Here is a 24,632-nt window from a genome sequence, read left to right on the forward strand (position 1 = left end):
CGTCATAGATCCTATAGCCCAGAGTCACATTGGGCAGCAGGCTGGGGTCTCTGTTGATCTCTGTGATGGCAAACTCCATGGTCTGGGCAATCCTGAACGCCTCAGGGTAAAAACTAACACAAAACATTATATTTGTAGAAATAAACAATACTATCAAAACTGTCAAAACAAGTTACCCAGTTCTCTTGCTTTATTTATATGTTTATTTGACAGGGACAATACAAAAAACAAATGTATCAAGTTATACACACATGAATTCTATGTGAGGTTTCTAGCCGAGGCTAATTTTCGACCCCTGTCCCTGGTTAGGCCTTTCTATATCTACCTTCTTGCTATTTGCATGTGTGATACTCACCTTTCGCAATTGGAGTCCAGTTGCCTGGAGGTGAAGTCCGCCTCAGGATAGATGACTTTGTTGTGGATCGCAAACAAGCCCCCCAGAACAAAGTCTCCAGCCTGGTAAAATCTGGTGAGATTAAGCAGTGCCTGTGAATCACAAGAAGAGGGAGATGAGGAAGACAGAGCAGAGAATGAAGAGAACAATATAAAGGTCAAGTTCAGGTATGAAAGCAGGTGTGTGTCTTGAGAAGCCCTCATGACTCTCCTCGTCTGTCTGACCCCCACCTTTCTAAATACATTGTCCAGTTGTTACGTTTTATACACGGTGCTATGCCATCCCCTGTGCCAGTTTATGCCACTACGTAATCTTTCACAACACCCATGTGGGCAGAGGCAGAAGTAGGGGCATGACGTAACATTAGAGTTCTCAACAGGCCTGAAAATTAAGGCACAGATATATCTGGGCCCTACTGGCCCGGCCCGAGGCTCTGCCCTAACAATTACTATACTTTTAGGCCAGAAAACCCCCCAAAAAACAAAAGTGTCATTGAATAATGCTTAATGTCTTTGCAAAAGTCAGCCTCATGGTGGCGCTATGACAGGCTGATCTGAAAAATGTGGGGGGTTCTGCTGTGGCATCCAGGGAGTGTGTGTGCGCAGCACAGCAACCGGGCCAACGGTGGCAGAGATTAGCTGGTCGCAGACGGACGGACGGACGGACAGACAGACGGGGTAACTAGTAACTACTATAAAACTAAATGAAATGTTACAATATTCCAAACTATCAACAGTACAACAGTACACAACAATTAACTGCCAGCTCATATGACTCCCACTGATTGTGTAATTACAGTAACCCAAATAAAACTGCTTTGTGAAAACCTGAACCTATACAGCAGTGGTGGAAGATATTGTACTTAAGCAAAAGTAGCAATTCCATAACATAGACATACTTTAAAGGTTCTGTATTCAAAACTTTACTTGAGTAAAAGTACAAAAGTCCTGTCTTCAGCATACAGTTACAGTACCAAAGTAAAAAAAATACTCTATGCAGACTGGCCCATTTTACAATCTTACTATTGGATTGTAGTTAATAATGCATTAATGTGTTCATCAACTTTAACGTTGCCAGTTTTATTTTGTGTTTTTATTTATTATCCAATTCAAAAATTCCTACATTTTCAAAGATCTGCGGTCTGCAGCTCACCTCGGTATGAGGGACAACTCATCTCGGTATGAGGGACAACTCACCTCGGTATGAGGGACAACTCATCTCGGTATGAGGGACATATGAAACATGTGAAACATGTGTAAAAGAATCATGGGGAAACAGTCAGAACATCATACAAACATCAAGGCTACATGTAATTGTTATTTCTATGTTGTCGTGACCTACAGTGGGTGACTGTGGTCGAGGTTGTTGACACATTACAGAACACAAACATTATTTTGATATGAAAGCATTTGCTAGTGTATGTTAATTAGAATTTTCAAATTCTGCCCGAACCCGACACTATCCGACCCTACCGGACGTTTTCGGGCCCGGGCCAGACCCAAAATCTTTGCTAATTAGGTCGGGTACGGCCAGATTCGGGCAGAATTTTATGTGTTCATCCACTTGCCATTTATAATGATATTAATTATGCCTGATCATGTTTAATTGCAATTAAAAATAGCGTTTGTAGACCATTAGTTTTCACACTTCAATGTCATGGCCACTATGAGACAATATAATACTGTGTGTGCGTGCATGCGTGCGTGCGTGAGTGTGTTTACTTTAACACACTCACTCTGAATTAACGATACATTATTTTGGCACATTTTGATATAAAGTTACATTATTCTACTCTACAACATTGTAGGGGAATTATAAATCTATATAAAGGTATTGAACTTATACTTCAGACAATCTCATCAAATAAACACATTTAATCAGAGTGGCTGATTTAGCAAGGCATTGACCCATGTGAGATTTAATTAGTGTTATTGTAACATTTGAATCTTATCCTCTGAGGTCTGCATTAATTAAAAACAACACTGTGTGTGTGTGTGTGTGTGTGTGTGTGTGTGTGTGTGTGTGTGTGTGTGTGTGTGTGTGTGTGTGTGTGTGTGTGTGTGTGTGTGTGTGTGTGTGTGTGTGTGTGTGTGTGTGTGCGTGCGTGCGTGCGTGCGTGCGTGCGTGCGTGCGTGCGTGTGTGTGTGCGCGCAGCTGCCTACAGATGACATCACTCTGCTGAGGGTCATTTGGGACACGACTGGTGAGTTGAAGATGCCTCAGGCTTCTCTCTGGTTTTCCCCTCACACCTCTAAAAACATCCCTGATCCTCCACTCTTCCATGTTTTACATCTCACTTCCTCCTAGAACCTGTGTTTCAGGTCTGTTGCATCATCATGGGCCACTTGAGACATGAATAGTTCAGATTTTCTGACATAATTCAGCTGTATAACATTTTTCTATACTGGGTGCCCAATCTACACTGCTCAGTGCTAATTTCACTTGTGTGCAATGGAACCAGAAGGACCCACAGGTCCATTTGGTTCCGTTTACACACACACACACACACACACACACACACACACACACACACACACACACACACACACACACACACACACACACACACACACACACACACAGGTCTGTAAGGGTCCATTTGGACCGCCGGTGTTTCCACCTTTAAAATCCAACATTTTACAAAAAAATCACATTTCGCTGTTGTCGGGCAGAAACCTCCTATCTCTTTTTTTCTCCGTAAATCAATGCCTTGATCACATTACAGCGTCACAAAAAAGTATCAAAAGTGGCAGATCTGCAAGCTCTAAACGGGGCGCGAAGCGACGTGTTTTGAGCTTGTAGATCTGCTACTTTTGATATTTTTGATATTTTTTGATATTTGAGCATTTCGGGTCTTTTAACAGACATACCTGGAGTGTGTAGTTTGATGTTGTGTGTAACAGACATACCTGCAGTGTGTAGATCGATGTCCATATCCAAATCAATATCCAGCAGTTTGTTTTGTTTCTCCAGCAGAGTTTCTAGTGTCTCTATCTCTCTGGAAGAGGTTGCACATGAACTCTGCAGCCGCACTGAGGCGCTCCAACACAAACACTCTGACAAGCTTCACACAACAAACATCAGCACCACGCTGCTGTTTGTCCAAAACACACAATATCTCCTCTCTCCCACCAACGTCATGTGTTCATTTATCTTCAGCCATACAGACTCCATTTAACACCTCCTTTAAGACACATGTCCGAGAGTTTCTAGTGTCTCTATCACTCTCTGGAAGAGGTTGCACATGAACTCTGCAGCCGCACTGAAACGCTCCAACATGACGCGATGCAGCCCTTTGGCAAACGCGCCCCCTTGCCACAGAAACAGTGTTTTTTTTTAACAAACACGCCCCCTTTCCACGCCCCCTATATAACCTAACGCAAGTGCACGCCTCTAAATCAGTCTAACTCCACCTACGATCCGAGAGGGTGTTTATATAGACTGGAGACTGACGTCACCAGTCTAAAGAGGGGTGTTTATATAGACTGGAGACTGACGTCACCAGTCTAAAGAGAGGGTGTTCATATAGACTGGAGACTAACGTCACCAATCTAAAAAAAGGAAAAAATACATTTCAACTGCCCCTAGCGGACTAACGGCAAGGCCAACGGAAATGCCAGTGGATGTGTTGGATGCTAACCCGACACAGCCAGATCCGAAAAGCTGCTTCACACATTTGTTTCACAGCTTCATCTGGCAGAGTAAGGTTAGTTGGATGCAGCTCAAAGTGAACTTTACTCATGTATCTAGTTTGTCGCCATCCGACCTTCTTAGCTTGTTTTATTAAAGAAAAACGGGCGACAATGGCCAAAAATCAATCGAAAATCGGCGATCGAAAATCTTCAAAAGTGGCCGTTTTCAAGATGCTTTGGCCATTATCTCTGGAACGGAAGGTCCAATCGGCTCAGTTAAAAGCTAGTTGGATGCGTGACTTACAGTTTTTCACAATTGTTAACACACAAAAAGCGAAAATTCTGCACAATTTTCACAACCTTAACTTCATGTACTAATCGCTCCACCCAATTTGGCACTACTTCTTTACACTCTGATGTCAATTACATTATCACCTTGTTGTCCAAACACTACACACAATGTTCAGTTGTTGCACACACTTCTCACATAAAATCTCAAAGCATCAATCTACAACACACCTTGTTGTCCAAACACTACACAATGTTCAGTTGTTGCACACACTTCTCACGTAAAATCTCAAAGCATCAACCTACAAGACACAAATAGTCAAATCTCTAAACACTCAGGTCTGGTGAGCAATTTGCACCACCTACAAGACACAAATAGTCAAATCTCTAAACACTCAGGTCTGGTGAGCAATTTGCACCACCTGCTCCAGTGCGTGAGTGGTTCCAGGACCACCCACATTTTTCCGTTCTGTACCTTCGACCTTATTCTCCTTTCCTGAATCCCATTGAGGAGTTCTTTTGAGCTTGGAGGTGGAAGGTAAATGAACGGAACCCACAGAGCCGGGTCCCACTGCTCCAGGCCATGGAGGAGGCTTGTGGCGACGTCCCTGTTACTAAGGTGTGAATCTTCTGCTATCTCACGATTCGATTCCGATTCTTGGGGTCACGATTCCGATTCTTTTCCGATTTTTCCAAAACAAACGATTCTCGATTGGTAAAATATGTTTTTTTCCAATTCAAAATCAAAAATGTCATTATACAAAAATCGTGAAAATTGATTCCAGCCCTAGTCACCGTTGAGGTCTGTCAGGGCTTCATGCGCCACTCGAGGCGTTTCTTCCAACGCTGCTTGGACAGGGAGAACATTGCCTATGATGTGGATGAGGCCCTCTGGCCAGACATGAACCGGAGGCATGATGCCTAAATCGTGTAGAGAAATAATACATTAAAACAGTTTTGTTTTATGTTTGACTATGAAAAAAGTAGGCCTACACTGAGTCATTTTACAAAAGGAGAAATGGCTCATTCTCCAGAGTCATTGTCATTCATATGGTGTGTTCCATTTATATGATTGTGTTTTCAATTTTTCCCTGCAGTGTGCTGTAAATGCTTGGTAGTGTGCAGCAAATGCTTAGTTGTGTGTACTGAATGAATGGTATGTGTGTGTCATTTGAAAATATGGCTGTGTGTACCAAATGAAAACACGAGTTCCATTTTGTGAACAGTTAAGAGATTTGATGGCAAAGAGTCATCTTGCAAAGGGAGTGTAGGGTTTAGCATTAATGTGTGAGGTTTGCAGTTTTGTGTGTGTAGTTTTGAGAAAAGTGTGTTAACAATTGTGAAAAACTGTAAGGACATTAAGCATGCAATGACACCTTTTCGGGTTTTCTGGCTTAAAAGTATGGTAATTGTTCGGGCCAAGCCGAGCCTCGGGCCGGCACAGTAGGGCTCAGTTAGGGCTGGGCCTTAATTTTCAGGCCTGTTGAGAACTCTAATGTTACAGTTTTTCACGAGTGTTAACACGCGTTTCTAAAAACAATGGCTTTTCTCAAAACTGCACACACAAAACTGAAAACATCACACACAAAATGCTAAACCCTACACTCCCTTCGCAAGATGACTCTTTGCCATCAAATCTCTTAACTGTTCACAAAATGGAACTCGTGTTTTCATTTGCCATATTTTCAAATGACACACACATACCATTCATTACAGTACACACAACTAAGCATGTGCTGCACACTACCAAGCATTTACAGCACACTGCAGGGCAAAATTTAAAACACAATCATAGAAATGGAACACACCATATGAATGACAATGACTCTGGAGAATGAGCCATTTCTTCTTGACTCAGTGTAGGCCTACTTTTTTCATAGTCAAACATAAAACAAAACACAAATATGCAGCCAAAAAAGTTTTTTTTCTCTACATCAGTGGTTCTCAAACGTTTTCATGTCAAAGCCCCCAAATTGATATATATTTGTCCAAGGACCCCCATCCGAAAATATTTTGAGCCAGGGACCCCCAGAAGAGAAAAGAATTTCAAGATTTTTCAAAAATGTTCAAAAATAGCAGATCTACAAGCACAGCGCGGCACGAAGTGACACACTGTGAGCTTGTATATACACTTTATCCACCAACTTATAAATGGATAAAGTGGTTAACTATTTTTGCTGGGGACCCCCTGGAACCACCCCAAGGACCCCTGGGGGTCCCCGGACCACACTTTGAGAACCAATGCTCTACATGATTTAGGCATCAAGCCTCCGGTTCATGTCTGGCCAGAGAGCCTCATCCACATCACAGGCAATGTTCTCCCTGTCCAAGCAGCGTTGGAAGAAACGCCTCGAGTGGCGCATGAAGCCATGACAGACCTCAACAGTGACGTTGCCACAAAGCCTCCTCCATGGCCTGGAGCAGTGGGACCCGGCTCTGTTGGTTCCGTTCATATACCTTCCACCTCCAAGCTGAAAATAACTCCTCAATGGGATTCAGGAAAGGAGAATAAGGTGGAAGGTACAGAACGAAGAATTGTGGGTGGTCCTGGAACCACTCACGCACCTGAGCAACCCGGTAGAAACTCACATTGTCCCAGATGAAAATTGCTCACCAGACCTGAATGTTTAGAGATTTGAATATTTGTGTGTTGTAGATCGATGCTTTGAGATTTTACGTGAGAAGTGTGTGCAACAAATGAACATTGTGTGTAGTGTTTGGACAACAAGGTGTGTTATAGATTGATGCTTTGAGATTTTACGTGAGAAGTGTGTGCAACAACTGAACATTGTGTGTAGTGTTTGGACCACAAGGTGATAATGTAATTGACATCAGAGTGTAAAGAAGGAAAGTCAGAGTCTAATGCAGATAAGGCAGTGTCAAGTAGTGCCAAATTGGGTCGAGCGATTAGTACATGAAGTGAAGGGTGTGCAAATTGTTCAGAATTTTCGCTTTTTGTGTGTTAACAATTGTTAAAAACTGTAACTGTTTCTAGCATTGAAGAAAAACATTTAGATGCAGCAAAGATGTCGCTGAGTGTTTGCACTGGGGGATCAGTCGGCACACTGAAGTCAAATGGAAAAGTTATCAAAATCTCAAAAGATAAGAGTGGATTTGACAGGATATGTCAGGGAGAAGATACAAGGCCCGTAACTTCAGAATCTGATGACATGGACGTGACCAAAAGCAAGACAGTTGCCATTGATGCCAAAATCCTCCATGCAGTCAGCCCTTTTCATATCAAGAAGCGAAAGAGTCTGGCCTTTATGACAACTTCCCAACCAGCTGACGATGGGTGTGGCATGGACATGACTAAACCTTTAACTGTTTCCATTGATCATATTACTCAGATGAGTGGCTCATGAATGCCACAGTCAGATAAACCCTTGAACAGCTTATTTCACCAAGCATCTCATGAAATGAAGAACGGAAGCTGATGCTGATACCATGGAATTCACAATGTGTCAAACAAGGGTCATTGAAGAAAAATATCTTGACACTGTGAAGCCTTCAATGGGTGTGGGCACAAGAGGACCAGTAAGCACATTGGAGTCAAATGGCCAATGCCTTTCAGAAGGTCAAGTCATAGGAAATGCTTCCCAGAATGTTTGTCATTTGCCCCAAAGTAACAAAACCGCGGTTGAGGAACACGGAAAGGTCAGGATAGATGTGGAAGAAACTAAGACAGGCCACATTTTAAATTTGGATGATATGGAGCTGACAAGAAGTCAGACGGTTGCTATTGGCGCTGAAACCACAAGAATGGGGAAGCAGCTTCATCCTGTTAATCAGGTGAAATATGTTGAAGTGATTAATCATTTTGGGAACCAAGGCCTTAGTCATGACATTTCACCTGATTCTGTTGAGCTGGATATGTCAAGAAGCCATAATGTTGCTACAGAATCAAAATACATGTTCACTGCCGTTGCGACTGGGAAAAGCGGTAACCTTGACATCCCTCAGACAAGTACACCATCTGGGGACCTGTCAAGTGACAAACGCAGCTCTCAAGCACAGGGTGAAAGCAACAAATACTTGCAAATTGAACAATTGGACACACCAATGGGTTCTGGAAGAAAAACTGTTCCAGACTCTCTTGAGTCAAAGGAAATGGACCAGAGAAAAAATCTTGAACTGGGTCAAGAATGTAGGTCTTTAGAATACAGATCGGGAAGCTCAGCCACGTTTGGTCCCAGAGTCCACAAAGTTAAGTTATCTTCAGAAGATCCTAAGAGCAAAAGAGTTAGTTTAACAGACCTCCAGTCAAAGTTAAAGCGTATAAGCCAAAACATAAATGGGGCCAATAAAAAGTTCACCATGAACGGCTGCACTGCACCTGCATCTCAATTGGAGCAGGCCTTGGATACAAACGCCACAGAAGCCATACAGTATATCTGCCTGTTGTGGAACCTGATTCTGAAGTGGCTGTGAAGTGGCACAGACTGACGGGGGGGCATTGTACTCCAGAGAAACGGTCCCCTGTAATGGCTCCTCTCAACTTGAAGAGTAAACGTCTCACATCCAGACTGTCAATGGGCTGCTTCATACCCAAACTCCCACAGAGAAATAGGCCGTCAGAAACCACAAATGACAGCCATGAGCTGAGTGTCAACATGCTGATGCAAGAACAGTATGGTGACATTCATGATGAAGTTATGCCCAACTGCCCCAGTGAAGAGGATTTGTCAGAATCACTGGAGGCTAAAGCTCCCCAGGGGACCAATGAAGTGGAGTGTGACATTTTTTTGGGTTGTCCCCAACATTGTTCAAGGCAAAAAGAGAACCCTGCCGGAAGGCTATCTCAAAGATACTGATGAAGATGACAAGAGAAGGAGACCATTGATTGACAGCATCCAAGAGATGGTAAATAAAATCAGAATATATTCTAATCTCTTAATTTAGTTCACTTTGAGATTTCAGATTATTTTCCTTATCTTAATTCGTTTTTTTTCTCTCCAGGGACCATTATCTGTTGTGTGTGACAATAACCTAACTGCATCTTCGAGCGTCATTACACAGCCCATAGATTCTTCAAACAGTAGCAACACAACCAGTCTTCGATGTGAAGCTACACTCGAGTCCAGTAAGTTCATCAAGTAAATGGGTATTAGTTATAATTTGTTTTCATCAACTGCATCTTGTCCTTTAATAAAGCGTACTACTCCAGTGTATGTCTCTTTCTCAACTTTAAACCTTTTTTCTTGTGTCTTTTTGTATTTTTTTCAGGTTTCAAACCAAGCCTGCTTGAATCCCAACTTGAAGATATTACCGACTGGATAAGTAATATACATAAGATAACATATGTTTGCAACTTCCCTTTATAGAGACAATTGTTTCAAACATATTTTATTTATATACTATTTTGTGGGGGCGCTCGGGTGATGCAGTGGTAAAGTGCCTGCCCACCACCGCAGTGGTGGTGGGTTTGAATCCACCTTGGTGCATCGGGCTTTGTCGAGCGTCTACACCAACACAATTGACTCGTGTTCGGGGGAGCACCTGTCAGCAGGGAATGTTGGGCGGGAGGAGTAGGACGAAGGCTCTACATCCTCCCAGTGGGGATTCCTCACTGGTAGGTGAGTCAGTAGGATACAACAGCAGTGACAACACAGAAATGTGTGTGCGGAGGAATCAATTGCCATAACGACTAAATTGGGGAGAAAAAGGGTTAAAAGGCACACACAAAAAAAGATACTATTTTCCCTTAATTTTATGTTTTTGTTACAGAAACTGTATGATGGGCACAGGGCCGAGTGACGTTTCAAGATGGCTGCGCAGCGGCGCTGCTGTCAAAAAAGTATCTTGCAAACAAGGAGTGTGATATTTTTCTAAGATCTCGTAAGAGCAGGGCTGATAACAAGCAGGCCTTCGCACCGCAAACAAACACACCACAAGACGCCAGCATGGCCAGCGTGGCTGAAGTTTTAAAGGAGATTAAATCACTCCGAACAGACTTTGGACTAAGGTTTGACAAAATAGAGTCTTGTTTGACTACTATGGCGAGTTCGCTGGCTGTAGTGGAGGATAAAATGACGAACATACAGCGAGAGGTCTCTTCCAATACAAAGCGTATTGTGGAAGCTGAGGAGCGCATACTAAAGACCGAAGAAACAATGGATCAAACAGAAACCGCACTTGAAGCGGCCATCAAACGGATCGCTCACCTCGAATCCGGTGCAGTGGCCCAGGAGAACCGGGACAGACGGAACAATTTACGCCTGTTTGGCTTGCGTGAGGGGGCCAAGGGACAAGCGACGCTCCTCGAATTCATCAACATCATGCTGCCACGGTGGATGGGTTTGGACCCTAAGGAGTCATTTGCCTTGGAACGGGTCCATCGCACGATGGCATCGGGGAAGCCCAATCAGAACCGAGCAGTCCTCATCCTTACGGTTCTAGGAGAAAGAGTTGGTCTACCGTAAGGGAACAGCTGGACATCAAACACGACGGGATCAAACTATCTTTTGCGCAGGATCTCTCAGCGGAGACGGTTCGGATCCGACAGGGATTTAATCCAATTACACAGCTGTCGATATCAAAGCCTTCCGTGGATTCCATCACCATCCGTGCAAGTTTAGCTCCGACGGAACCTCTCCCTCCGCTGTATAGCTCCGAGATGAGGTTCCTCCTTTTCTCTGTGCCGTTTTAGCAGGACATGGTCGCACATTTTCCACTTTACATGTTTCTTACCCCTTTCTGCACATCGTATCCAAAAAGTAAAGGTTTTCTGCCATGCTCTCAGATGTTTTAAGTTCTAGCACACAATAAAAGCTATCCAACGAGTTGAAAAAAGTATTTAATTCGCCTCTGTCCTCATCCGGTTACATGTTTTTAAGACATTGCGCAAGAGTTGCGCCCGTAGAGACAACATTACTGATTCCCCTACTGGTCAAATGTTGAATTGCATCTTCTAATGCAAAATATTATGGAACCGGCTGAGGACAGAGGCGAATTAAATACTTTTTTCAACTCGTTGGATAGCTTTTATTGTGCGCTAGAACTTAAAACATCTGAGAGCATGGCAGAGAACCTTTACTTTTTGGATACGATGTGCAGAAAGGGGTAAGAAACATGTAAAGTGGAAAATGTGCGACAATGTCCTGCTAAAACGGCACCGAGAAACAAGGAACCTCATCTCGGAGCTATACAGCGGAGGGAGAGGTTCCGTAGGCAATGTAAAGTCTCAGTCCTGAGACCTGAACTGGTGAAAAAGGAGTTCACACAGATGACACAGTTTCACGCAAATTGCTCAGAAATCCTGGGGTTAAATGTTTTTCAAACTGCTCAAAATTGCGGACAATCTAAGGGCGGAGCTTACTGGTCAAAGTGATAGGTGTGTTCCTCATGAGTCAAGGCACATGTGTAAGCAAGTTTCACGGCTGTCGGCCAAAAAGTTTAAAGTTTGCATTTTCAAAAAATTGCTATAGCGCCCCCCTTTGACCAATTGGAGTAATATTGGTTTCAGTGATTCTTGGAATGACCCTCTACATTACTGTAAAGTTTCAAACAAATGTGAGTCTGCATGTATGTGTTCGGGGCAGATGAATAATTGTCATAAAACTGCAATATTCATTGGCTCTTAAAAGCTTCATTTTTTCACTTATGGAAAATCCCCCTCCCCAGTTTGTCGGCAAAGGTCCAAAGCTCATGTGTAAAATGTTTTGTGCAGATTGCTCAAAAATCCCAGGAGATAGATTTATTACTGCTTTTCATATAATTCAAAATGGTGGGAGATCTAAAGGTCAGAGGTCAAAAGTCAAAGTATGAAAGTTGTTAGGCATGAGGAGACGCATGTGTGTATCGTGGCTGTAGGTCAAACAGGGCATGAGTTGTATCTGTTCAAAGTTAGCATTTTCAATTGAGTGCTACAGCGCCACCCTTTGGCCAATGGTTGTGAGTTTCGTGTCTTTGCCGTTTGGCATAGCCCTCTACCATATTGCCGAGTTTCGTAAAAAGTGACCACGCGGTTAGGCCAGAACTGAAAAAACGGCTATGACTGCTGAAATATCAAAGAAATCAAAAGTGCAGCAACCAGTTAAACAACACAGGATCAAATAAACACACTCAAGCCCAGAGTACCACCAAGGCTCATGAAAATAGTAATAACTTACTTTTGGAAAATAGTAAAAGTAATATTTATTACTCAAAACATGAAAGTAATGAGTTACTAGTTACTGGAAAAAAAGTAATAATTTTACTTTAAGTTATATATTACTTTAGTTACTTTCCAACACTGATCAGGATCGAATATGAACAATCTGAAAGAACCGTTCGTTTGGTTTAATGACTATAGAGATACTGTGTACCGATTTGCGTGATGTTTGGATAAAATCTGTAGGAATACCGGTGTGTAATAGTGTGTGTCACACTAGAATTACAACTGAAGTTTCACTTCTCTGTCAACAAGCTCTGTCTACACTTGGGTAAAGAGTGTGGGTTGTGTTGTTAGTTACCCTTTGCCACGATGTACATCGAAAACATTGAGATATAACGTACGTTACTAGCCCCATTACGAACCTCTCACTCCAAATATTGATACACTTTTCAAACGGACATGCGACTGGCACGTTTAACTCAAAATATTTTTACAACATACGTTGTAAAAAACATGATTCAAATCAAAATATTCTCCCCAAAGGTAGGGAATTGAGGTCTGCTGATACATTTTTGCTTGTGGTTCCAACCCAAAAATTTAAAAAGACCAGGGGTGACCGCTCTTTCCTGGCTACGGCCAGGAAAGACTCTGGAACAGCCTGCCCCTCCACATCCGATCCCCCCAATCGATCGGGGCTTTCAAGGCCAAACTCAAAACGTATCTTTTTTCCCTCGCTTTTAATACCATCTAATTTACATGGTTTTGCCTTTATCTTATTCCATTCATAATTATGTCCATGTACGTATTAGTTATTTACCTAGCCTATATGTAACTTCCACTTATACATATTTCTCCTTCCCTCTTTTTATGTTGTCTTTTAAAGTGTTTTCCTTTGCTTGCTCTTAAATGTTCTGTGAACTTGCTCTGTTGTTTTTGCATTGATGTTTTTGAATTTGCCTGTACAGCACTTTGGTTCAGCTTGCCTGTTTGTAAATGTGCTATATAAATAAAGCTTGATTTGATTTGATTTGAAGGTGAGAATATTTACAATGCAATACAATGCACGGTGAAACAGGCTTCAAAATCAATCTTAACCTGGAACCCTCGGGGGAAAAGAAAACCAGGAAGACCCAGAAACAGCTGGAAAAGGTCTGTTGAGGCAAAAAGGAACATCTTGAAAGGAAACAGAGAATATCGCCCAACACCGAACCAGCTGGAGGAAATTCGTAAATGAACTATGGTCCCCAAAGAGCAAAAGGGTTTAAGTCCAGTTACACTGTAGTGACCAGCTCACAATTCCAGTACCTCTTATATTTAAATGTAATTTCCTATACTGTTTTTTTCCCGGTTTTGTTAATCCTTAAAGCTTTTCTTTTACATGAGTCTCGATTTAATGGTTGTATAAATTATATTTATCTTCTAATTGCAAAGGATTTGGTTCCCTATCAATATTGATCTGTAGATGTTTTATTTTGGTAATTTGCAAGTCATTTTTCTAATGTATTTTCTATATACATTTCTAAAGTGTATTTTCTATGTTTCTATATTGTGCATCTTGCTCATATTGATTGAAAATAGCATTATGCAAATATTGATTGCCTGTAGATGGAATGTGCGTGTTGCTTATTTACCACTGATCCACTGTGTTCTGATTCTGGTTAATTATTCTCAGGCGTTTTTACACCTTATAAGACTCTTTCAACTGAACTCTGGTGACATCACATCCTGACATACGTTTTAACATGTTGATATATTATTTAAGGAAGATTTAAACAAACATTTATTAAATGGTAGTGCCTAAATGTTGTTTGGAAGAAAGATGACCTTCTGCTAACAGTTGGTGCTATGAAGTTTAACAATTCCATCACTAGATGGCAGTGCTGTTGCACTAGGATGAAGGATGCAGAGAGCATGAGAGACTATTCACCCATTCATACACCGATGGCGGAGGAAACCATGCAAGGCACTAACCTGCTCATCGGGATCGAACTGGGAACCCATTTAACACTTACCAACAAAATATAACTTTCCCCTTGCTTACAAGTGGAAACATGTCTCAGGAATACTCCTCATAACGTCAACATGAGTGTGGATGCAAACCTTCAAGTGACTTAACATCACTGAAACAAACAACAGAATAATATGGTTATGATGTATTAACAGCATGATAAACATGACATTTTTAAGAGAAATGTGTACCAAAATGAATGAAGTACAAATAACTGTGTTATAGCTTTCACGTCGTGAGGTTGTCATGAGCAAATGTTGATCTTATGCAGAGCCAGATGGAGGTTGGCGTGTAGAAGGTATTATTGGAAATACAGCCGGTTAACTCGCTGTGCTCATGAAGTGGTTCTTTAGTGTCATCAGACAGTTTTATAATATTCTATACACTTCACCGCTCCTATTCTTATAAGTTGTGAAAGTCAAAATAACTGTGGTCATCTCTGCAACTTAATTAATAATTCTACGATGATCTTAATTCAGTTATCAATACAACAATGCAACACGATTGTTCACATCGTGGGAACAGCTGACCATCTGACTGCATGAAATGAGGAAAAGTCTGGCGTTGATTTCACTGCTTACAATGCGTGTAAGTAATGGAGCTGGAAAATGGCCTCTGGAGGTTGTGTGGACACAGAGACTGTGGCTTGCAGTGATATCATTCAGCCAATACTGCTGCCGAGGGGATCAGGTGCTCTCACAACATTTCATATTCCTCCAGAACATTATGCCACGCCTTATTGTGTCCAAAGGCACAAAGCGGCACATAAAAAAAGTGTGCTTTCACATGTTAAGGCTATTAGGTTACATCATTTTTAATCCATTCAGAACGGGAACGCATCTGTGTCATTTTAAGATTTCTTTGGCTATAAAAAAATAGCATGTAGATCTGCTATTTTTGGTATATTTTTTAAAGCGAACATTCTTAAATATTTTGTTCCAGGGACCCCAAGAAGCAAAGATTTGAGTTACAAAAAAAGTTTAAAAGTATATATTCAAAGATTTGCACAAATTTAGATTTTTCAAAAATAGCAGATCTACAAGCTCAAAGCGCGGCACCGAGTGCCTTTGATGTCTTTGAGCTTGTATATCTGCAATTTTTTGAAAAAACAAAGAAATCTAAAAATGACACAGACGCGTTCCCGGTCTTAATGGGTTAAGATAACAGGATTACAAGTTGACCAGAGTGTAGCTGCATAAAGTATACTGTAATGCAATTATGTCAACAATAAGTATAAAAGATACAGCGTTTATTAACTGTGCTGTATTGTCAACCTCAAGCAGTGACCGTTGGTCATCACAGAAACAATCTCATGACCTTGGGTTTGAAGGCCTGTAGCTTGCTGTCGTCCATGGTCGCCACCATCTCCTTAGAAGCGAGGACCTTTTTATGAGCTTCATCGAACAGCCCCTTTCCGATGGTCTCCTGGACCCTGTCCCGCCAGGCGCTGAGCCACGGTCTCCCCTCGAACACGTCCAAACCAGCCGCCACAGGCTGTCACAAAGACACGCACGCGTACAATGCTAAATACAGTGTTCAGTTCACTCTGAAAGGCTGTCACAAAGACACGCACGAGAACAAAGCTAAATACAGTGTTCAGTTCACTCTGAGAACAAAGCTAAATACAGTGTTCAGTTCACTCTGAGAACAAAGCTAAATACAGTGTTCAGTTCACTCTGAAAGGTGCCGAATTAAATCAACAATCTGGATTGCACTGTGTACCCTCTGAAAATTGTTGTCACCGCAAATAAGTCTCTTTATTGATGCTCTGTGTATTCTTTTGGTTGATGTTCTGTGTGAAGCACATCAAATTGCCTTGTTGTTGAAATGTGCTATACAGATAAAATTGCCTTGCCTTCCCCCTACTTACCTCCTCTCTACAGTAAAATCCTCACTCAGTGTTATTTGAACTCAGAGAGTGAACAAACAGAGAGAGTGAACAAACAGAGAGAGTGAACAAACAGAACCAAACAGACCCTAGCAGGTTAATTTTGTTTCTTTTCCATTTGAACAATCAAGAGTTAAATTCACACTACAGATTTAACTGTCTACTAAATCAGGGGTCTTCAACAGGGGTTCCGGGACCCCTAGGGGGTCCTCAGAACTACTACAGGGGGTCCGCCAAATCTTTGCGTGATATTTCTTCTTTTTTTTTACCTTAACCACTTGAACCCTAGCATCCCCTTTTGTGAGGAGAACTTTAGCCAAAAATAGCCGATCTACAAGCTCTCAACGCCTCGCAGCGCGAGGCGTTGAGAGCTTGTAGATCTGCTATTTTTTGAAAAAGAGGCTATAGGTGTAAAAGGGAAAAGAGCAGACTAAGTTAAAAAGAAACTTTAATACGATATAGAGTAGGGGGTCCCTGCTTTATCTCTCTCTCAGCTAGGGGGTCCTTGGCCTGAAAAGGTTGAAGACCCCTGTACTAAATGAATGGTTGTACGGCCTAAATTGAAGTTAAGGACGCAATCCGGAACTCATTTTTATAAAATTATATTTTATCCAATCTGTATGATAGAGCATGGTAATACATGTAACTAGTACATCTGCATGGTAGAGGATTTTAAGAAAACAATATTAACTAGCACATTCCCAGTGGTTGGAGGTGGTCTCTCTACTCTTCCACTGAGAAATAAGACTCTGTTGTCACCACGTGTTGTGAGCTTGAAGATCAGCTATTTTCACCGGGGGGAGATTTTTGAAAATCTTTTGAAATAAAAATGATTAAAAACAAAATGTAGGAAACGAAAAACAAAGGAATATTTACTTGCGACCCATAAAAATGGGTCCCCGACCAACAAATGGGTCCCGACCCAGTGTTTGGGAACCACTGCTATAAATGATAGTATTCCTCCTGCTCACCTGCATGACCTCCACGATGGCCACCAGATCCGCTAATGAGATCTGTTCTCCTGCGATGAAGGGCTTGCCCTGTATGAACTTCTCTTCCAGCAGTTTGAGAGAGCCGTTCAGATCCTCCAAGGCCTCGTCCATCTTGTCCTGGGGGACCTCCTTGCCCAGAATCTTTGGAATCAAAACCTGTGAAACAAAAAGACACCCTTTTAGCAACTTTTATCTCCCAGCATTAACAAAAGATCTTCCCCTGAAACCTGTTCCCCTGCACACACATAATGACTCTTCAGCAGTGAAACTCCTAATGTGAAACTACATGACTGTAAAAATAAAGGTATTTTAGTTGTTTATTATTATTTATTTTATCATGAGTCAGGTGCTTTCTTTCCTTGAAAACTATCTGAAAATAACATCTGGAAATGCAATACAAAGATTGGGCCTAATTTCTGGCTATAGCAACCAGAGGTGGGGACTTGGACTCGAGACTCGAGACTCGACTTGACTTGAAGTCCCGATTTTGATGACTTTAGACTTGCTTGACCAAATCAAAAATAGACTTGGACTTGCTTGGGACTTGAATGCCAAAGACTTGAGACTTGACTTGACTTGAACGCTAAAGACTTGAGACTTGACTTGACTTGAGCCCTCTTGACTTGAAAATTCAAGTCTTTTCAAGTCACTTTCAAGTCACTTAAGCAAGCCAAAAATGTTTAAAAAGTGTGCATCAACTATAATGTTATTAGTCAGGAATCCCGGCCGTCAGTGACACCTAGTGTAGTGCTGCCAAAGCTGCTTATTTACCCTAACCTTTGGACCAAATTTGGTTTGTTTTTGGCTTGTTTTTGGAAGTCGGTTCGCTTGTTTCACTCCCGATACTTGGCAACACTGGCCCACATGTTGCACGTTACCAAACAAACAACACACCGGCTTCACTCCTGCCGTCGCTGCTGGAACTGAAGCCAGGTGGAATAAAATGTCAACTCCAGCAGTTATAGCTTTCGGTTTTAAAGATTAGTGAAGACAAGACGAGAAAAGCAGTATGCAAGGCAAGACTTATACTTCACATTAACATTACTGCGTGCTAAGTGCAAACTATAACCAGTGGTGGAAAGTAACTAAGTACATTTATTCAAGTACTTTACTTAAGTACAATTTTGACTTATTTTTAGCGTCGCTCTATACCTTTAGGTATAGAGCGGATCCTGCTCTATACCTGACTTTGTCCGTGTTCACCGTCAACGCTCTCATTGGTCAGACCCGTCAACGCTCTGATTGGTCAGACCCGTCAACGCTCTGATTGGTCAGACCCGTCAACGCTCTGATTGGTCAGACCCGTCAACGCTCTGATTGGTCAGACCCGTCAACGCTCTGATTGGTCAGACCCGTTTGATACAAAATGTATCAAAGGCGCCGCTACCTTCACACAGGGTGTGATTTTTTATTTACTTTACTGAAGTATTTGCAATTTTCAGTACTTTTACTTCTACATTATTTAGCAGACGCTTTTATCCAAAGCGACTTACAATAAGTGCATTCAACATATGTAGGGAACAAAACTACTAATCACCAGAAGTCTTAAGTGCATTTTCTTCAAAAACAAGCAACCAAGAGTATACCTAGCGCTAAGGTAAAAGTGCTATATATCAGCTACCTACTTCTACTCAACTACATATGAGAGGCAGATATTAGCCTACTTTTACTCCACTACAATTATTTGAAAACTTTAGGTACCAATTACTTTGTAGATTTTGGTTATTAATACAAAACATACATTGACCACTTCAGCGCTATATACATTTCCTCTTCTAACCCGGATTTGAACGCGGTTTCCAGTGCAAGTGCTGAAATTTCACCATCGTGATAATAGAGCCTGCCTGCTTGATCAGAGGATACACTGAATTTGTGTCAGATCCTGTGTCTAGGTGAGACATGGCCTTTGACATTATCTAAATGTCTCAATAGAAGAGCAGGGAGACAAATACAACCACCCTGATTGTATAAGTTATATTGTAGTAACATACTCTACCATACAGATTGTACAAAATTACATTATATTCATTAAAAAGGGCCCTTTTAAACCCTGTCCTCAAGGAGGAAATTAAAAGTACAGTATCTGCGTTCTGTTGGCCTGGAAGAACCCATGTTTTAAAACAAATGCAAATTGTGAAAAATGCTCATGATTTATGTAAATCTTTACATACCTTGAATTAACATTTTGACTTGTTTGGGACTCGAAACAAAAGGTTAGGACTTGTTTGGGACTCAAAACAAAAGGTTAGGACTTGTTTGGGACTTGAAACAAAAGGTTAGGACTTGTGTGGGACTCAAACCAAAATGCTAAGGACTTGTGTGGGACTCGAAACAAAAAGCTGAGGACTTGGACTTGACTTGGGACTTGGCTGTGTTGACTTGGACTTGACTCGGGACTTGAGAGCAAAGACTTGAGACTCGACTTGGACTTGCAACATAGGGACTTGGTCCCACCTCTGATAGCAACCAAGTGACTTAGTGACAATATTTCTACGTAAAGTAATGGTAAACACTAAAAGAAAACTTTTTTTTTGCTAAACTAAAAGAAATACACAGAAAACATAGGGTATGTTTTGCCATACTATGATCTCCACATCAGAACAATGGGATTTAGGTTGAAAATCTGTGAAGTTTGCCTTTAAAAATCTGTGATCTGATCAAGGATCAACAGACATAAAAGGGTCACAGACAGACAAAGGACACTCTACACCAAATCTCTTTGCTGAAAACAGCGGATCTACAAGCTATCAGATCTGCTATTTTCTGCAAATGTTCCCCTCAGAATAGGGTTGCTAGGGTTCAAGTGGTTAAATTAACACTTGCTTAGTTTAGTTGTGTATGTACAACGAAAGCGATGCAGGGCTGCCAACACTCCTGGATCCTGCAGGAGTTTCCTGGATTTTGGCAATGTCCTGGATTTTGGCAATCTCCTGGATTTGGTATCAAACTCCCAAAATTCACCAGAACACAGGAAATTACATCTAGGCTACTATGTTAAAAAGTTTCTGGGGGAGGACCCCCAGACCCCCCACTTTTAAGTAATGAATGGTTATCATTAAAGATGGGTCTTATTGCTTCAGTCATCAAATACATTTATGTAGGCCTACTTTTTTAATGGATGAAATTGTACCCATTATTTTCCAATGCTAGTAAAGCAAGCCTGATAAAAGTATCAAACTCACAAAATTCACCAAAACACAGGAAATGACATCTACTAAAAAAATCGGGGGGGAGGACTCCCAGACCCCCCGCTAGCCACGCCCCAACCCCTCCCCCCAAAATCTCATGGATTCTGACAGTCCAATGTTGCAGCCCTGGCGATGTGTGAACCCACCATGAACCAGAACATCTTGGATCCATTCCATCGCAAGGCCATGTGCTGCCAGGACATGTACTCATTGACACGGGCCCTCTTCTGCAGGTCAGCTGGGTACCAGAAGTCAGGGGTCTTGTACTTCTCAGCCAGGTACTGCAGTATTGCAATGCTGCATTGGTAAATCATTTTTGGGGCGGTGTAGCCGCCCCCCTATAAGTGAGTTTTGGACACCGACCAAAAGATTTGTATACCCCCTAACCCTTCCATTGTTAATGCAAATCGATACTTTTGCAAAGTCAGCCAATCACATTACAGCTAGTGTCATCACCACTAACTGTAATGTGATTGGCTGACTTTGCAAATTCAGGACTGTGATTGGCTAGCGAAACACATGACACATGTGCAGCCCTATGAATAGCAGTATGGACTTTAAAAAAAGTCATTTATCCTTTTTTAATGTAAGAGAGAGAAAGCACATTGCTTTTCTTTAAAAGTGTTGAGTTGTATTAAAGCGGCAATCCAGCATTTATTTTAATATAATACAATTCTATTTTGAACAATCTGAATGGTACAGTATGTTAGTACAATATAACTAGCACATAGTGATTGCAGGTGGTTACCATACTCTTCCACTGAGAAATGTAGACCTGTGTTCGGGTGATTTGTTTATTTTAATGTATTTGGATACATATGTACTAATTTGCTACGTTATTTGCTATTTGTCAATTAAGTGTTGATAGAGTTAGAATCTCGTTATCTTGATTGATCATAATTTGTCTAGTGCCCTAAACCTACTTTAAATGTCAAATTAATATAATGCTGTCATATTGGCCTAATTCTGTCATGTACTCTATTCTGCTATTTCTCTGTCTATGCAAGGTCAAAACTAGCTACAGGCTTTCTGTGGTTATCTGTTGTTTTGAGAACACTGTATCTCGATGTTCTTCTCTGCGCTAACAATTCCTTCAGCGCCACTGAAGTCACCACTGACCAAGTGACCGGTCAGTGTCGAGGTCAATGTGTTGTTCGAGACATGTGGACGCTGTTTTTCCAAAGATAAACGGTCACACCATCATCATCATCTTCATCATCTACCATCCTCATCATCATCTGACGACGACGTAATCATCACTATCCACCAATGACAGCATTACACCTCCGACGGCTGGACGCTCGATGTATCTTCAATGATGTCATATGTTTATGTTACCGGACGCTGTTAAAGTCCAGGGCTTTCTCTGTTTAACGGGAGAGAGACGACGACCGATGATGCGTGAACACCTGGTGATACTGTAACCTCATTCTCTCTCTGTCTGAATACAAGATATTTCACTACATCCATGGCTGCCTGTGTCCTGAGTCTGGTTTTTCTTTGTCGCCTTTTATGAAAGTTATCTGGTACTTTGTATATATACTGATGTGATGTTTCGCCCTGCATTGGTATATATATATATATATGGGTGATAAGGAAAAATAACAGCTCTATCAAGTGTAATCCTATTATTTTATACAGTAGCCTACTCACCTTTCTGCCAAACAGAAGTCTCCATCTTTAATTGCAGGGACTTTTCTTATCAGACTTATCTTCCCAAATTCATCACCAAAGTGTTCACCTAAAAGCCAAGGAACATGATTTTCTCACCAGTGTTGGGATTGACAAACAGAAGAACCAAATGGGGATTATCAGTGTAACATGACAACAGCACTGTTCTAGAAGCCCACATTAGCCTAATTATTAACACAAAAGTGACACGTTGAAAATGTAGGCTAAAAGTCAGGATACGATTCAACAGTTTACTTTTTCGATGTGTCTCATCATATCCATTAAGACCGGGAACGCGTCTGTGTCATTTTTTGATTTCTTTGGCTATTCAAAAATAGCAGATATACAAGCTCATAGCGCGGTACCGAGTGCCGCGCTATGAGCTTGTAGATCTGCTATTTTTTAAACATTGTGAAAATGTGTGCAAATCTTTGAATACTATTTTTTTAAGCGTCAGGATTTAGAAAAAAAACTGTTTAAATCAGCCTCAGGTCTTAATGGGTTACTCAATACGATATACTGCTCTCCCGTCTTTAACTATTTAACCAATAATAATGAACAACGTTTTGGCCGTGAAGGGCTTCATCAGGTTACAAGTATAATGGCTTTGGAACCCTTCATGTAGGTCAGAGTCAGTGAGTGTCACCACTCAATCAGTTAAAAAACCAATAGGTAGGCTACAGGTATCTATGCGAGGTTCCCCTACCAAAAATACATCAATTAAGGGGCCATACTTCTGAACAATTGGTTAAAGAAAACATATAAAATGAAAATACAATGTTTTTGTTAACCTTTTGTTGATTGAGTGCTGACACCCACTGACTCTGACCTACTTAAGGGTTCCAAAGCCATATGTCTGCAACCTGATCATGAAGCCCTATAGACACGGGCGAAACGTTAATTATTTTTTCTTAAATAAATAAGCATGTTCTTAAATAAATCATGTGTGGACATTCCCCCTTTTCTTATTGTAGGACCACATCACCCATTTTCAACTGGTCTTCATATCATTTGTGTCACTGTTCACTAATTCTCACCATTTCTGTCTGTTTGCTCTGTGTCTCAGAGGAGGACTGAACAGTTCAGAAACCTGCCTACCAGTGACATCATCAATGGGGTTGCAAGCTAATAGAAACGGCAGGCTTTCTCTTCCTGGAAAGTTAGCATGCTATAGTAGAAGACATTGTTCTTGCATTAATAAAATAAATACGTTTAAAATCTTGTTTGAAATGACCAAACCTGCCTATACAGATGATGTCACTGGTAGGCAGATTTCTGATTTCTGATATGAATTAAATCAAGAAATAAAATAATTTTCATATATATATATATATATATATATATATATTTATATCAGACCAAATAGACAGAAATAGTGCCATCTTATAATGAGCATTTGTGAGGACAGATTGTGTGTATTTAGGTTGAAAGTGGATGAAGTGGCCCTTTCATTTATGATGTAACTATTTTCACTTTTAAGTAATGATTACTAATGGGTCTTACATTGCTTCGGTCATCAAATCAATGTATGTAGGCCTACTTTTACCTTTTAAATGGATGCAATTGTATTATCCAATGCTAGTAAAGCAAGTAAAGTAAGTAAATGCTAGTAAAGCAAGCCTGATCAATTATAGGATCAATTTGCCCAATGGCTTGGCTTCCTAATTTCTATCCAAATACATTTTGAAATGTTTCAAGGACGGAAGTGGTGGAAAGTAATTACATATACTCAAGTACTGTACTTTAGTACAATTTTCAGGTATTACTTTACTTGAGTATTTCCAATGTCCAATACTTTTACTTCTACTACTTACTTAATAGTTACTTCAGATTTTGATTATTACAAAACATAGGCTACATTAACCACTTCGAGCCCTATACATTTCGGCCATTAGAAAATAGCAGATCTACAAGCTCACAATGCATAGCATCAGATCTGCTATTTTAAAAATATTTGTTATATATTTTGAAAACTTGTGAAATGGGAGATTGTGCATAATGAGTACTTCCTACTTTTGATAAGTACATAATTGATACCAATACTTTTATACTTTTACTAAAGTAGCCTACATTTATTTTGAATTCCGGACTTTTACTTGTAAGTAACGGAGTATTTCTACATTGCAGTATTGATACTTATACTCCAGCACAGACAGTGAAATTAACATACCGTCAAACAGCGCGACTTCTTTAAACTCAAAGGGAATGTTGTTCTTGCAGAAGAGAGGAACGATGGAGCAACACGGACAATTTAGGCCTTTTTTATTTGGTGCGGTGCAAGTAAACAAAAATAGACTGACGTTTCGGTCTTGCGACCTTCCTCAGAGTCGAACTCCTGTGACGCACCGGGACTGGCCGTTTAAGGCTGAGGCGCAACGGTAGAAACCCTTTGTTTTGGAATGTTGTTCTTCTTGCAGAAGATGTACACGGATCTGCAGGGCTGAGAGAACATGTCCACATACAGCTGCACAGACAT

The 24,632-nt window shown here is 41.0% G+C and overlaps 1 protein-coding gene and 1 long non-coding RNA gene across 2 annotated transcripts; one reads left to right on the plus strand and one right to left on the minus strand.

Annotated features, from left to right (window-relative positions):
- Positions 1–9,063: 9,063 nt before the first annotated feature.
- On the plus strand, positions 9,064–9,609 carry LOC311052050. Its single transcript, XR_014601461.1, has 3 exons — positions 9,064–9,177; positions 9,274–9,397; positions 9,541–9,609. It is a non-coding gene; the product is annotated as an uncharacterized lncRNA (long non-coding RNA).
- A 6,104-nt stretch (positions 9,610–15,713) lies between these two features.
- Positions 15,714–24,632, minus strand: LOC311052156 (glutathione S-transferase theta-3-like; the record flags this gene model as incomplete). Its single annotated transcript, XM_084066977.1, has 6 exons — positions 15,714–15,911; positions 17,277–17,453; positions 20,632–20,782; positions 22,139–22,226; positions 24,327–24,369; positions 24,564–24,632. The coding sequence occupies 6 exons, from the start codon at positions 24,630–24,632 to the stop codon at positions 15,714–15,716; spliced, it is 726 nt and encodes a 241-aa protein (XP_083923103.1).

The sequence above is a fragment of the Gymnoscopelus microlampas genome (genome assembly GCF_963454915.1).
Source record: "Gymnoscopelus microlampas genome assembly, chromosome: 9".
In the NCBI taxonomy this organism is placed as follows: Eukaryota; Metazoa; Chordata; class Actinopteri; order Myctophiformes; family Myctophidae; genus Gymnoscopelus; species Gymnoscopelus microlampas.